Source organism: Erpetoichthys calabaricus, chromosome 4 (genome assembly GCF_900747795.2).
Source record: "Erpetoichthys calabaricus chromosome 4, fErpCal1.3, whole genome shotgun sequence".
In the NCBI taxonomy this organism is placed as follows: domain Eukaryota; kingdom Metazoa; phylum Chordata; class Cladistia; order Polypteriformes; family Polypteridae; genus Erpetoichthys; species Erpetoichthys calabaricus.
The window spans coordinates 189,454,928-189,470,831 of NC_041397.2; the positions used below are offsets into that span (position 1 = coordinate 189,454,928).

Here is a 15,904-nt window from a genome sequence, read left to right on the forward strand (position 1 = left end):
TTCCCAGGGAATTTGTGATGCGGGCGATCCTCGCTTAAGTGCACAGGTGAGGAGTCATCTGCATCCGTAATTGTTCCCGGGAGCTGCTAATCTGCACATCTGATCCACGTCCCCATAATAAATAGAAGCGCGAAGCGGCTAGCATGAGAAAAAGAAGAAAAGATGTATGGAGGTTAGAAGTAGAGGAAGGCAGGAAGCAGCGAGGAGAAAGCCAGTGCGTGAGTGAGCAAATGTGCTCTCTGTGGAGATAGAGGCAGCTGGACAGTGAGCCCTCATAGGGTGTTTGGCCAGCACCCCGGGAGCAGTTGGTAGTGGTCGCTCCCGCTGAGCATTGTGAGGAGCGGGAGTGACCGGAAGGAGGATGGCTCGCCGCATAAGGCCAGCGAAGGCAGCGGGAGTCGGGACGTGGGAAATGAACCCCTCCCCAGCGTGAGCACCCTGGTCGTTGGAGGAGCCCATGTCATGATCTGATGAAGCCCACTGGAGCCAGGGATCGGCGAGGCAAACAGACCAGTAGGAAAAGTAGAATGAAGATCAGCTGCAGGTAGGGTGGCTTCCCTGGTGCATAGGCTGGACGGGAGAAGCAGGGGAGTCACCAGTAGAAAGGCACCGGGCTGATTTTGAAAAGACAGCTTCCAGCCATTGTTTTAACCTTGTTGTTTTTAAAGGATTTTTTCTAATGGATTTTAACCTCCACCCTTTCACCTGTTTTATGGATTATTTATTTGAAGACATTTGATACACTGCACTTTATTTAATTTGGACACTTTGTTTTGTTGTTGCTGTTTTTAATAAAAGCACTTTGCACTTTTTGCACCATCCCCCTGCTTCATTGTTTGTGCCTCACTGTCCAGCTCATCGGTGACATTACCGACAGTGTCGGGTTCAAGAACTCCCAGAAGCAAGATGGGAGCATGGAGAGAACCCGCATCGTCATAGTTCTTCTCATGTATTTATGGATTGATTAGTATCCAAGAGTGTCAGTTGAATTTACTCATCCAAAAACTTTGTACTCATTTGCTTTATTACATTATCCTCGGCAAGAGTTACTGATAATACTAATTCTGGTTTGTGGCACTTCAGTCTGCTTTATTCTTCACTTTGCCCATTTTCAGTTTCTGAGTTTTTTTGTTTTGTTTTTTTTTTGGATAGTGCATGTGCAACACATGTCACAGAAAAGATGATTTGACTCTTTGGAAAATCTAAGACTTTTATACTTCCTGTCTTTGAAGTGAAATCAGTATGGTTTTAGTCATCTTCATGTATCTCACACTTCCTCGTTCAATCACATCACCAAAGCAAAATGACCAATCAGATTGCTCGGAGAAACTGTACAAATTCTTTATTGTATTATTATGTAGTAGGTACAATGCAGTGTAATCAATTCAGTACAATAACACTCGTATGTGGTCTTTTCACTATGCTGCCAACCGTTCATTTTGTGTTTTGTTAGTTTTAAGGCTTTTTTTTAGAAATACACCCGTGTACCCATTATAAAATGCTAGAATGAGCAAGTTAATTTTTGATATTTATAAAATATACTTTAGGATGTAGTTTAATTTGGCAAACTAATATATACCAGGATTGTAAAGAAACAACTTTAACATGAAAAATACAGAACTTACCCTGTAGGTATAAACAACATGATAGTAAGGCAATTTATTTTATTTAAAATCTAGAATAATCCCTCCACATTAAGACCCAAGTATAGCAGGAGATGGTTAATCTTTTTTTTTTTTTTAATCTAGTGTTTTCAATGTTTAATTTGTAAATTAAAAGTAATGTTTTTCACAAAAAAGTAATGTATTTAGTATTCAATATGTAATTTATCTCAAACATGAACATGTCTTCTAATAAAAAAGCAATATAAATTTCAAGCAATATTTTTTTATGTCTTCATTCAGTTAATATAGTTCAGTGTCATGCAGGGTTTTAAGCTGATCCCAACAGCACAGCATATAGCCACATTCACTAATTCCAAACCAATTCAGTGTCACGGGTTAACTTAACTGTTAAGTCTTTGATATTTCGGTGGAGAAATAAACTCTCATTTCCAGTCTTGATCCTGATGCCTTTCAAGCAATATTTATCCTTTTTTTATTGTTTCTTTATGCCCCAGCTGCTTTCCCATAAACAAAGTTGAAATGTTTTCTGTAGCTCCCGTGCCAAATTAAAATACTCACCGACTGACGGTTTGATGTCATGGGTGGATGTTAGCTGCTAGTCCTATCCTAAAAATAAATAATATCAAATATTTAATATCTTTAATACTGTTCAAGTTTCACATGTTAAGTTATAACTATAAGACTACCAAAATAGGCTACAGGCTATAGACTACAGCCTAGAAATGGGTTAAGTTTGAAGATGTTATGTTATGTTAATCATTTTCTTTTCAGTTGTCTCAATCAGGACTATGGAGAAAATCCATTGACTTTATAAACCACAAATTTATCTAAAACATTTACAAAATCTAAATTTAACAGTTTCTTTTCTCTGGAAAGTCCAATTTATCAGTCATTGTATCTTTCTCACCAGAAAGGCCCATCTTTGAATGTGGTCCACAATTTCTTTAATGACCACCAATTATGTTTACCATGCTCCTTTGATTTTGTTATTTCTTTATATCTGTCATGCTTTGCTAGTATTCTTACAGAGGCCACCACCATCAAGGAGCATGTAAATTGGCTGTCATCCTCAGCAACAATGTTTTTTATTTTTTTTTTCTTCCCATTTATTTTTTTCCTACCATAATGTTATGACATACTTGCATTCAGTCCATTTTTTACCTCAAAGATAACTTGGTAAACATTTGTAATTTTGCATCACACTATTTTTATCTGCATACTACTGAGCTGAAATGACACCACCAATGTTCCTTCTAATATTTTTTCTTCTGCTGAGCAGATGTGAACAACATATGTGCAGATTCATTCTCAGCCAGAGGGGTGGGTTGTCCTCAGTGAATCACCATAAAGTTAGGACACATGATTGACGACCAAGGTTGTAGTCTACCATGAAGCACCATCACTTGATCATTTATTGCAGTGCTGGATACATTCTGCATGGCAGCTTCAATATTGTGCACAGGGGTTTTGGGAGCGAAACAATAACATGTGTAGTATGCAGTAATGAAATTTCACTTTTTTTGGTTAACAAAAGGAGCTTCATTCTGGCAGTAAAGTGCTTCAGTTACATTAGGAAAAGCAGACACTGCTGCAAATTGCCTTTTTATGCTGGCAAAAACATGTTTTATGTATGTGTACCCCAGCCATACAAAAATTGTATTTAATGTCTTGTTCGTCGAAGAATAATTTTCAATACAGCAACCATAAGAAAGTGGAGGAAGGCTGAAATATTCCTGACCTGTCGGCCAGTTCCTTGAAAAGTGACAAAAAACTAAAAAATGTTCTTCAGTGCAAATACACAGAATTAGCCCTCTTAAAAGAAAACTAAAATACAGTCAGTACATCACACTCATCACTGTTGAAATTTTTGTCATGTTATTGCACATTATAATAACAGCTTGGTGATATAAATTATTATATGTGTGAGGTGTCATTTAGCTGGTTTGTTTGGCTGCATTTCCCTAACTTGATCAATTATGGGAATATCTCATTATGTATATGCAAATATTCCAAAATCCATTAATATCCAAAATACTTATGTTCCCAGGTATTTTGGATTATGGATACTCAACCTGTACCTTGCTGATCAGAGACAAGTGAAATTAACATTCATTATAACATTGTAATGATACATTTGCTCAGTATTTAAATTATAAATAACTTGACCACATTGAAGAAATTTTTAACATTTTTATCAAAAATGAAACAATTTGAACATTTGCTCACCAAGAGCAACTGAATTTTGTTTCTGTGCACACTAGTGAAATAAAATCATTTTTGCATATTGCAGCTTTTTTATTTTTATTATTGTGTTCATTATTTTAGGCCTTTGTTTATAACAGGTTTTTCCAATCCAGTTCTATGGCAGCTGTTTTTGTTTCAAATTTATTAATAACTGACATTTTCCAAATTTATAATAATTGAATTATGAGATTATTTTAGCATGTTGTAATTTTAAATTTCAGTGTATGAACTTCCATTCATTCTTTTCTGTTACATTTTGTAAAGAAATTAGCAAGTATGTGTCTTATATTTTTGTAAACAAATTTGTATTCCTCAACTTGCATGTTACCTGAATGAATTTATTTTTATTCCATTTTTTATTATTTTTATTTTTTATTATTATTTTATTATTATTTTATTCCACTTGTGTACACAGGTGCAAATGGAACTGAAATAGCTTTTCAGCTTAATTCAAATGTATCTATATCTATAAGACATCTGTCATTTTTAGGTTTTAATGGAAATTAATTTAGGTAAACTGCAAATATTAATAGGAATGTAATTTTTTAAAAACTAAAAAGCAGGTAGAAAAAGAACATAAAGAAAGTTATTGATTAAAATACTTTTGCATAAGCATTTTCAATATCTGCTTGTCCAAACCTCACCGTTAGGGGGAAAAAATATTCAATATATGAATTTTTACAAATGTCTGAGAATTACAATGTTAAGCAAGCCAAAATGAAAGGCAGGAGCTGAACCTAGAGTATGAAATTGATTGGAACAAAAAACTACCAGCCTCAAGGAGAGCCAGGACAAAGTTTCAACATGCTTGCTATTTTTGTTTTTATTATTTTCATTGTTTTTATTGACTTCTTGTTTCACATAGACTGTTACCTTTCACAGATGTTGTGAAAAATAATCTTAAATGATTTAATCTAGCAATCTTTTCCAAGTTCTGAAGTATTCTTGTTCAAGTTGTTGTTTTTCCTCCATTACCTTAAGGAATGTTACCTCCAACAATTTTAATAAATATTTAAATATCTGTAGTAATGGCTGTTGTGTTTCCTTTAACTCACATATGTAGTTTTCAGCATTGTTTATGCTTATTCTTGCTGTATAGTTTCACTATAGAGCTGCTGGTTCATAGCTTTAGGGCCCATGCGTTTGATTTCAAACATGGTCATTTTCTGTGTAAAGTTATGCTCTTCCTTTTACACATAGTTTCCCCAAAGGTTCTTAGGATTTCTTAGGCTAATTAGCAACACTAAATGAGCCTGAAAGGAGTAAGTTTGTATGCAATGAGTATACCTTGGGGTGGGCTTTGGTCCTGTCTGGGATACTTACAGACCTGTATTGGCAGCTACCTGAATAGGCTCTGGTACTCTGCAAATCTTTGATTGGAAAAAAATAGGTGTAGAAAAATGAGTAGATGGATTCTGTTTGATACTAGATGACCTGGGGCCTCATGTATAACGCCGTGCGTAGAACTCACACTATAACATGGCCTAAGCACAAAAGCGGGATTGTGCGTACGCACAGAAAAATCCAGATGCAGGAATCTGTGCGCACGCATACTTTCACGTTCTTCTACTACATAAATCCCGATTTGCGTGAAAAGTAACGCACGTGCACGCGCCTTCTGTCCCGCCCCAACTCCTCCCAGAATTACGCCTCTTTGAATATGCAAATCAATATAAATAGCCTTCTGTGAAAAGACAATGGGAAAAGCACGGGAGAAAATATAAGAATTTCAGCGAATACCAAGTGGAGGCAAAGGAAAAACGTAATATTTGTTGGTTTAAACAGTGGTATAATCCACAAAAGGAAGCTGATCGAGTGACAGAGTGTCGGAGAAACTCGAAGGCTCAACTTCACAAAGTCGCACAGTGCCCGAAATAAAAAAGAAATCACATATCAAAGTCGCCGTGAAAAAGCGAGTCGTAGCCCACCGTCTGAGTGTCATATGAAAGCTTATTAGGGTACAGACAAACTTCATCTTAAAATCGTTTAATTTACTAGTTTCTCAAATCCCATTGTAACTAAAGTGGCATGTTAAATGCTTTGTTCTGTATTTGATCTTCTATGTGCTCTATGTGTATGAATCACTACCTGCTTCTTAAACGGGCTTTCTCTTTCTCCGACAGGACACATAATCCATTACATTCTTGATATTACAGCTCTCTGAATAATTAAAATACTGAGATGTATACGTGATATCTTTTTCATGATGATAGGAATGAAAGCATGTTATTAAACATGGGAACACGGTGGCGCAGTGCTTGTTCATGTCTCACGCAAGAGGCTTGCTGCGCCATGCGCAACCTTCAATGAAATAATTTATCACAGCAGTACTGTCTCTTTCAAACGTACTAACCTCCAATTCCTGTCCTTACTTTTCTTTCTCCAAAAACTCAATCGCCACACAATAAGCTATGTAATAGACGTGAAGCCATCTGTAATCTTAGAACTTCGATTCTTCAAAACTTTTAAGGAACACTGAAATATCTTAGTAGTACGTGTTTAATTATTATATCCGTCTATCTTTCCAGTGTCGCGTCAGCAACAGCAATAATACAGCGCAAGGCAGGAACAATTACTGAACTAGCTAGCGCTGCGGCACCGTGTCCTCACATGTTTAATTATTAACAATACAGATTATTTAAATGAAGTTAAAGTTTTATCTGTATAATATAATCAACATGTTTTGCTGCATTTCGTCTTCGAAATGAATACCGTCATCACATGTAAATACGCGCTTTATAAAGTGGCACTTGTTGTGCAATATTATAACTGTAGTGCAAGTTTACAGTGGGGTAATTGTACTTATAAGTCCAAACATTTCTACAAGGAGCACTTGATGGACTGATTTAGTGCGTTTAGAGTTCTTGGGATGAAACATTTTCTAAACCGCGAAGTCCGTACAGGGACTAAAGCGTTTGCTGTGGCTCAGGCAGCATCTGCTTCATGCTGTGTACCGATAATTCTCTTTCCAATCAGCTGCTGCTGTGATTTCCCACTCAGATACAGTGATATAAATACTCCGAGTGGTGCAGTGAGAGTAATGTGGAAAAAGATGATCTGCTGTGGCAACCCTTAACGGGATCAGCTGAAAGAAGATGCAGTGAGAGTTACAACGCTAAAGCAGTTATAGTATTTGGAATACTATGGCTATTCCCTGGACCATTATATTGCTACAGGTTAATTACAATCAGATGCATTACACTAATAAACAATATGCAGTTAATTTCAGTGTATTTATAAAGCCGCGCCAGGAATGTGGATTTAAGAAAGAAAGGGTGATCACACAGGAACAGTAGCACTGCTTTGACACTGGGTGCCGCCAGTCTGCAAAACCGGGCGGATAAATTGCGTACGCCAAGGAATGAGTTACCGTGGAAATGTGCGTGGCTTTACGGCAAGTTTAGGTTTTATACATCGCGATTTGAGCGTGGAAAGGTTCGTACGCAACATTTCTGTGCGTACGCACCGTTTATACATGAGGCCCCTGAACTGGGAGAACGAGCTAGAACATTTTAAAATTTTAAAATTTAATTTCCCAGATTTAATTAATTTTGTTTAGCAAGTTGACATTTGTTTAGAATAAATCACCTGCAAGAAACCATTTCTTTTAATATGATTTCTTTTTATTATATAAACCCTCTTTAATCTGTTTTTATTCCAGTTAGCTTTTTATTTTCTTCTTCTTTTCAGACCGTTAGAGGCATTTTAATTTGTTAAACTGAGATTGAAACAAATGCAAATATGCAACAGTTCAGTTCTGAACTGTGGTGTTCTTAAATCAGTGCAGCAAAAAAAAAAAAACCTTCTGAGCCTGTTTATGCTTATAGAGGATCTAGAAAATAACCTGACATTCAAAGTATAATAATGTGTTTACAGTTATGCATTGTTGGTACTTTGCAATAAATTAACTTCTAAAATATTACGTAGGTAATTTTTTCAAGAAATTCTGTTGTATATTGAAGTAGATTTTTTTTATTATGCTTTTACTAAAGCTATTGTGCACTGAGGTTGAGCAAACTTTGCAGCTCAGGAAAACTTCTGCTGTCATTTTTTACTAAACATTATTCATTTATTTGTCCAGTCATCTTTTTATAAGCCAGTGACATGTTAGCCATCATACTGTAACTGTACTTGTGTAGTTTCCTAATTCACACATTGTAATCTGTCATTTATATAAACACACTAGAACAGTTATTTGCACCTGTTTAATTTCTCGTTAGTTTCCTTTCAGTGACACAAATAGTTGTATGAAAACCTCAATCCAATAGGAGAACAATGCTTTACTCATAGTTAAAACTGGCTGTAATCCATACGCACTTCAGTTTTTACTGCAGCTTTTTTTCAGGAGAGACACACTAATCCTGAAGGTCACTTTGATTATATTGTAATGTTACTTTACAGACTTTTATTCCTTTTTTTCCTCCTCATGTAGCATAAACTTAAATCATCTCAGAAGGACAAGGTTCGTCAGTTTATGGCTTTTACTCAGGCTGGGGAGAAGACTGCTATATACTGCCTGACACAGAATGACTGGAAACTAGAGGTGGCAACAGACAACTACTTCCAGAACCCTGATTTATACTACAAAGAATCCATGAAAAACTCTGTAGATCGAAAGAAATTAGAGCAATTGTATAACCGGTATAAAGGCAAGTCTTTACTTCCATAGTTTTCTTTTAATAGATGTTAGTGTTTTGTAACAAAACTAGGTACACTATTAGACGTTGTGTGCTTATAAATGAATGATTTTTTTTTCTTGGTTAATTTTTTTTGTTCGGCATGGTGTGAATGAGGGCATGCTCTCATTTTTTGTGTCTTTTATTTTAGAACAATGCTCTAATTGTTTGCAGACTATAAAAACACATTTGAAACATACAGTAGCAGTTATTAGTTTCAACTAAATTATTATTTGGTCATTCTTTTTGTATACCTGTAAAAAATTCATTTGTCTAAAGCTGGTTCATACTTTTACAGAAAATTGCTATACTTTTATATAGCATTAAGTTACTGCTTTAATTCAAAGAAGAAGATTTGTTAAAGTTTTTTAAGTGAAAGTAATAATTTTCGAGCTACAGTAGTACTTTAAGTAACAACATTGTATAAATGTATTTACATCTTTTTAGATTGGGAATTAAATATTTCCTATTTTGCTGTTCCTAAAAAGTACACTTTTTTTAAACTGTGAGAATAAACACACATGTTCAGAGAAAAGGATAATACATAATAACTTATGAAGTATATCAAACATAGTCAGACAAAGCATATTAAAACATTTGTAAAATCACCACAGCAAGTGACTGATTAATAGTAAAATTCCAAGTTACATTGCTTTCATCATGCACAGTAAAAACATTAAATGAAACAATCGTATCACTATCAAATAATGTACAACCCCAATTCCAAAAAAGTTGGGATGCTGTGTAAAATGTAAACAAAAACAGAATGTGATGATTTGTAAATCTCTTAAACCCAGATTTTATTCACAATGGAACATAGGAAACATATCAAATGTTTAAACTGAGAAAATGTACCATTTTCAGAAAAGAATAAGGTCATTTTTAATTTGATGGCAGCACTATGTTTCAAAATATTTGGGACAGGGTCATGTTTACTACTATGCAGCATCCCCTATTCTTTTAACAAAAGTCCGTGAACATCTGGGAACTGAGGAGACCAGTTGCTGGACTTTTGGGAGAGGAATGTTGTCCCATTCTGCTCTACAGTACTGGGTCATCTTTAAAGTATATTTTGTTTCATGATGTGTGATTGGTGAAAGGTCTGGACTGTAGGCAGGACAGTTCAGCACCCAAACTGTTATATTATGAAGCCATGCTGTTGTAATAGATGCAGTATGTGGTTTAGCATTGTCTAGCTGAAATATCCAAGGCCTTCCCTAATAAAGATGTTGTCTGGATGAGAGCAGATGTTGCTCCAAAACCTGCATATGCCTTTCAGCATTGATGATGCCTTTCTAGATGTGCAAGCTTGCAATTCTATAGGCACTAATGCACCCTCATACCATCAGAGATGCAGGTTTTTGATCTAGACACGGATAATAAGTTGGATGGTCCCTCTCCTCTTTAGTCCAGAGGATATGGCATCCATGTTTTCCAAAAATAATTTCAAATTTTGATTTGTCTGATCACAGAACAGTTTTTGCTTTGCCTTTGGCCCAGAGAAGACGGTGGCGTTTGTGGATCATGTTCACATATGGAGGCTTCTTTGCATGATAGAGCTTTGACCTGCATTTATGAATGATAAATTAAAACTTAATTCTTTGTCCCCAACCACAAAAATGTGTGTTTAATAGTGGAAATTGTGTGTTTAATAGTGAAATTCATCTGGAGAACAGAACACCTTGCCAACTGTTAAGCATAGGGGTGACTCTATTACGTTTTTGAATGGTGTGGCGGCTAGTGATGCAGGAAACACTGTGTGGGTACACGGAAGAATGGATTATACTAAATAACAACAGACCCTCAAGGAAGATGTTAGATAGGAAACTGAAGCTGGAAAAAGCATACCTTCTACAACAAGACAGCGATCTAAAACATACTTCAAAATCTACTATGAAATACATCAAGGAACACAAGGTGAAGATTTTGCAATTGTCCTTTTAATCCACAAACTTAAATATCATTAAAAATGTATAGATACTGTATATCTTAAATGTGTTGTGCACACAAGATAGCCCAAGAATATCTCACAACTGAAAGCAATCAGCAAAGAAGAATGGAGAAAATGTACCAAAACAAGAATTCAAAGTCTCATAGCTGGCTATAAAAAATGTTTGGAAGATGTGATTTTTTGCCAAAAGAGGCATTACTAAGTACTGACATAGTAGGGTGCTGAAACTTTTATAAAAAGCACATTTACTCTGTACATTAATATTTTTATATTCATAATCTATGACATTGATATTGGCAATGTTTTTAGTTTGTTTGCTGTTTAAGTTGTGTTTTGTCAACAAAACATGTCATTTGGCCAGGGACATCCAAACTTGAGAAAGATGATCTGAGACTTTGCATTGATTATAGGAAATTTATTTAAATCACAATCATGGATAATTATCTAATTTTCCTAATCCTTTTTAAATCAAGTAAATAATTCCACCAATTTTAAAAACTGGATTTACAAAATGCTAATGATTTAAGAAAAAGGGATAATAGAAGAATTTTTTTAATGTGTCCAGTCATTTAAAGTACCTCTTAATGCCACATTTTCAAACTAGCATTCCAGCTATTTTCCAGTTAATTTTTTGAGATATATTTTTATCTATTCTGATTAAATATTACATTTTTTTCTGGTCATTAAGTCCAATGTTACTAATTTCCTAGAATTTCTGTTTAAATCAAGGAAGAATGTGTTATTTGCTAATTCAGAGAAATCTGAGATCTGTAATTCATTAGTCCTCTTCTTAAATTATTAGATTTCCTATCAAGGGCTTGGCATGGGTTAAGCTAAAGTTCAGGCCATTTAAAGTTGGCCAATTCCTAATTCAGTTGAACAAGTGAAAGATTTTATTGGTTTTGTGAATTATAATAAATGTTTTATTAGGAATTTTAGTACCATGGTTTCTCCAGTTGCTATAGATAATATTTCACTGGTCACTAGAATATTAAGAGGCTTTTGATATTTTCAATTGAATTTTTCACATCTGTACGAGTATTACAACACTAGATGCATCAAGTATATAGGTAGGTGCCATCCTGTCATAACTTACCATTTCCTTGACCCTGTGAAATTACGTTCTTGTACTTTTTCCCCTCAAGTGTAGTTTAGCAAAAGAAAATTGTGATGTTGGTAAATGGGCCATTAACCTGGCTATTGAGAATTGATGTTATTGGTTAGAAAGTATGGGACACCCACCTTTTAATATTTACCAGCCCTTTAAATATAATTTTTTAAGCAATTTAGCTTTGTCATGTCCTAAAAACTCAATCACAAAAATTCTAAAGTTGACAAATGCATTATGCATTTACTTTGAGATTTCAGGTTATGAAAGTAAGATTTTTAGCAGCTATGGAGTTGTATAATTCTGAAAATATTGAGGAGCTGGTGCATATGGCAATGTATTGTATGATCATCTCATGATCATTCAAATTTACTTAAGTAAATCAATTTAGTTCTGAAACTAATTTCAACATCGAGTTTAGTTTTTCCCTGTGACTCTTGGTGCTGATTTCTGTTTTTTATATGTCAGACACTGTTATGTGAGGAATTGTATATTAAGTTCTAGATATTCACAACAGTACTTGGGATTCAGTACTGTTAATTCTTATAATGCACACTCTCATAGCCCTATGTTTTGTTTAGTAGAGTATAGTCAGAGTAAACAAAATATTATACAGCAAAAATATGTTAAAAAACTATATATAAAGAAATATATGTATATTGTTTTTGGATTACTCAGAGTTTCTTAAAGCATCAAAAGGTCTTTAGTCATGGATTCCACTATTTTTAAATGGACCAGTATACAGAGAAGCGACAATGACCATGAAGGTCTGACAATAACTCTGTCACTGGCACCATTCCAACCACTCCAAGGGATCATCAAAAACAGAAGGAAAATGTGAGAGGTTTAATAATGGCTAAACAGTACTGCTGCTGCAGTTATTAAAGCAGCAATATGAACTGACTCTGCAGTAGCTTTACCAGGAGTAATAATAATGAGTTTTCTGCCTTGATTGAAATACCAAGATTGATGGCACCTCTCTAAAATTTTTAGGTAGATCATTTCAGAGTCAGAGCCCTATAGCTAAAGGTTTTGCCATGTACAGTAGTATAATTTATACTGTTATTTTTTGATGGCATATATCTTGTGATTCCAAATTATACTCTCTAATACATACATTTAATTTTATATAGTTGAAATAGGTCATTGCTTTGTTCTGTTGCCTAATGGTTTTGAATACCATACCCTGTTGTTGTCCTTGAGTTTCCATACTTTCTGTGTCTGCATGGGTATTCCTCCCACACTTCCAAAGACAGGAGGTTAGATTAATTGATGATTCAAAATTAGCTCTATTTGAGTGTGAGTGTGTGGTCATTTAAGACAGCTGTCCTGTCCAGCCTTCTTTCCAATGTGGGCAGTATAGATAGCCTTTAGCCTCCTGCAAGCCTGATTTGTAATACGTTTAAAAGTGTTAAGTTGTGTATGTTACAGTATACAGGTAGGTCTAATGATACACGGATTGTACAATATGTTAGGTACCTCAGGTTTGCATTCATCATGCAATTTGTTTTAATTAGTTAGGAAGCCTTAATATGGCCAAACTTGAAATGTATGTTTTAATTGACTTGGGTTTATCCCTCCAGATCAGAGTATTTCCAGTTCCATTGTCTCAAAACACCACTCACATGCACAGTTATTCCCAGTTTCAGATAAAAAGTAACCACATCAGATCTGGGGTGGGGGGTGGGTGTTGTATCGTGATCGTGACTGAGAGAATAAAAGTGAGAAAAAAAAACGTGAACTTTTACAAATACTATAAATTTACACCGGCTGTTACAGACACAAATCAAATGTATGATTTTATTGTATAATATTAACAATAAGAGCAGCTCAATACTCAAAACGGTAAATTTGCGGAGGAGCTGGTATCGAACTCAAGTCGGCAGTTGTAACCACAGCACCACGGAAGCTGTCGTATTGTACTTGAACCTTTTGTGAAAGTGTTTATTTGAGATTTGGCCATCAGCCTTCACACATTATATAGTTCATGTCTACATTTTGTTATTTATTACTAAAACATAAAAAACGTTTCTGTTTTAACAATGTATTTACACATATTTTTGTAGACGCAAAACACACATCAAATTATTTTCCCTTTCAATTCTGGGTAGCTCACTCCCAGATAATCAATCAAGGCAGGAACTGGGAGAACTTCTTACCAGTTCTGAGGTGGGGGGGGGGGGGGGGGGGGTTTGGGGGGGGGTTGTGGTATAGCAGGCTGCTTGGGCTTATCGCCACATTTAGAAGACAAAAGATGTTGACAGACAGGTACGAAGGGATTTAAGGTGGGCCGGAATTACGAGTTTTTTTTTGTTGGCTCTGGTAATTCTAGTGTTAAAGGATAAAAAAATAATCATGTGCGTTACGGTATAATTATAAGAGCAGCAGAAAATTATGAGGTGAATTGCAAATAGTATTAAAGGTAGCAGTATTGACTGGTGACACATCCTGGCCAGAGGAAAGAGCCGAGTTAAAATTTGCTTATGCTGTCATTGTAGTTAAACAAACAGAATCCCTTGAAAATCAAATGTCCATGGACATTTTGTTTATGTGAACAGGGACAGGCTTTTACTCCCATTTTCTGTACAATAAAATTATTACAACTGTACTGGTAAACAGTCACAATATATTGTATTTACATGAACAAGGGCATAGGTGTATGTATCCATTCTTCTATTTTCTGAGGAGAGTACACAATCACATATTTTTAAATATGTTCACAAAAGAAAATCTGAATTTCTAGAGTAATTAAACAAAAACACAAAGGTTATTTGTCTCATAATACAAAGAACAAGGTCAGTGTATGTTTTCTTATGCAGCCAGTATCCTATATGTGAATCACATGAGGCAAATCCTTGTTCTGTCCTCTCAGTGGAACCCCAAAAAAAAAGTCATAAGCCAACCAAGTCAAAGAGAAGTATCTTCTCTCAATTAACTATTCATTTTTTGATTGCAAGTTTACATGTTCTAGCAGTCTCGTTTTAGTTTCTCATGGTTACCTCTGTAATGTAACTCCAGTTTAAATCTTCCTATCTTGAGCAGTACACTAATGTTGACTTAATGGCAGGTCTTTAATTGAACTTTGAAATATGTAAATTTAATTAGCTTTTTAAGATCCTGTAAATTATGAAATTTTTTACAATATTTAAAGACTAGAGAAAGCAAATTTTTGAAACTATTGAGAATTTTGCCAAAAACATTAACCTTTTTCACTTTTCAGTAGACTTTTCTTTTCAAAATTACTGCAATCTTAGTTGTTTTTTTCTGAATTTAAAGACCATTTTAACTCACTGTTCCAACTCACTAAAGTGATTATGTGATAATGTAAATGGTAAACTATCATTTGGTTTATTGATAAATGCAGTTTTAGTGTCATCAGTGTGTGAATAAATGTTGCATTTAAATTATATCTCCTTTTGGCAAAATAGAAAAAAATTGGATATAGTACAGAACTCTAAAGGACACCATCTATGCAAAATATCTATCATCTATCAAAATATTGATGCCTGTGTATGAGAAGGCACTGAGCAATGTAATAACAACAGTAGGGGTTCAACAATAACATTATATTGTAATAATTGACTGGTGGATCATTTTCAATAACTTGTTTCAGTTGTCTTATTGAACCAGTTTAGAGATCTACATTCAGTTCTTTATAGCTGTTTTAGACTCTGTGTGTGTGCGAGTGTACACACGTGTGTGTGTGTGTGTGTGTGTGTGTGTGTGTGTGTGTGTGTGTGTGTGTGTGTGTGTGTGTGAACCTAGTAGCCAATGAGGAGGTGGACAGTGTTGTGATTTTAATTTTGCAATCTTGTATTTCTCTATTTAATTAAAACATTGTAACTTAATTTTTATTATGATGATAATGGTATAGTTATGTTTCATTCTTTTCACATGGCCTTACTGTTGCCAGGCCCTTAATTTTAATGCTGGATAGTGTTTTTCATCACAGAATCCATATTTAAGATGGCATCTCGATAACATCCACATCTGCATATTGGATCAAAAATTAATCTCTTTTAAAAAAAAAAAAAAAACACTTTTTTTTTTGTTATCCACTTGGGGTATCTGAAAGGCACTACCACAGAGATTAGTGTTAGGACTTTTGTCTTGTTCCCTGGAGTCTGAATTTTGTCTCTTGTTTTGGGTTGAGTTGCCAGAGGAATCTGAAAGTCAAAACAAAGAAAATCTTAGTGTTAGGATCTTTATCTTTGTTTTTTTTTTCAACTTTGATTTTTGCATCTTGTTACAGTACTAGGGTGTTGTACCGTGTTAGCCATTATGAATGTAGAGAAAAGCC

At 34.9% G+C, this 15,904-nt stretch overlaps 1 protein-coding gene across 1 annotated transcript in view; it reads left to right on the forward strand.

Annotated features, from left to right (window-relative positions):
• Nucleotides 1-15,904, forward strand: part of dcun1d2b (DCN1, defective in cullin neddylation 1, domain containing 2b) — a 107,240-nt gene that overhangs the window by 18,120 nt on the left and 73,216 nt on the right. Inside the window, exon 2 of the mRNA XM_028800072.2 lies at nt 8,302-8,518. Within this exon, the coding sequence (XP_028655905.1) occupies nt 8,302-8,518 (217 nt within the window). The remainder of the gene's footprint in view (nt 1-8,301; nt 8,519-15,904) is intronic.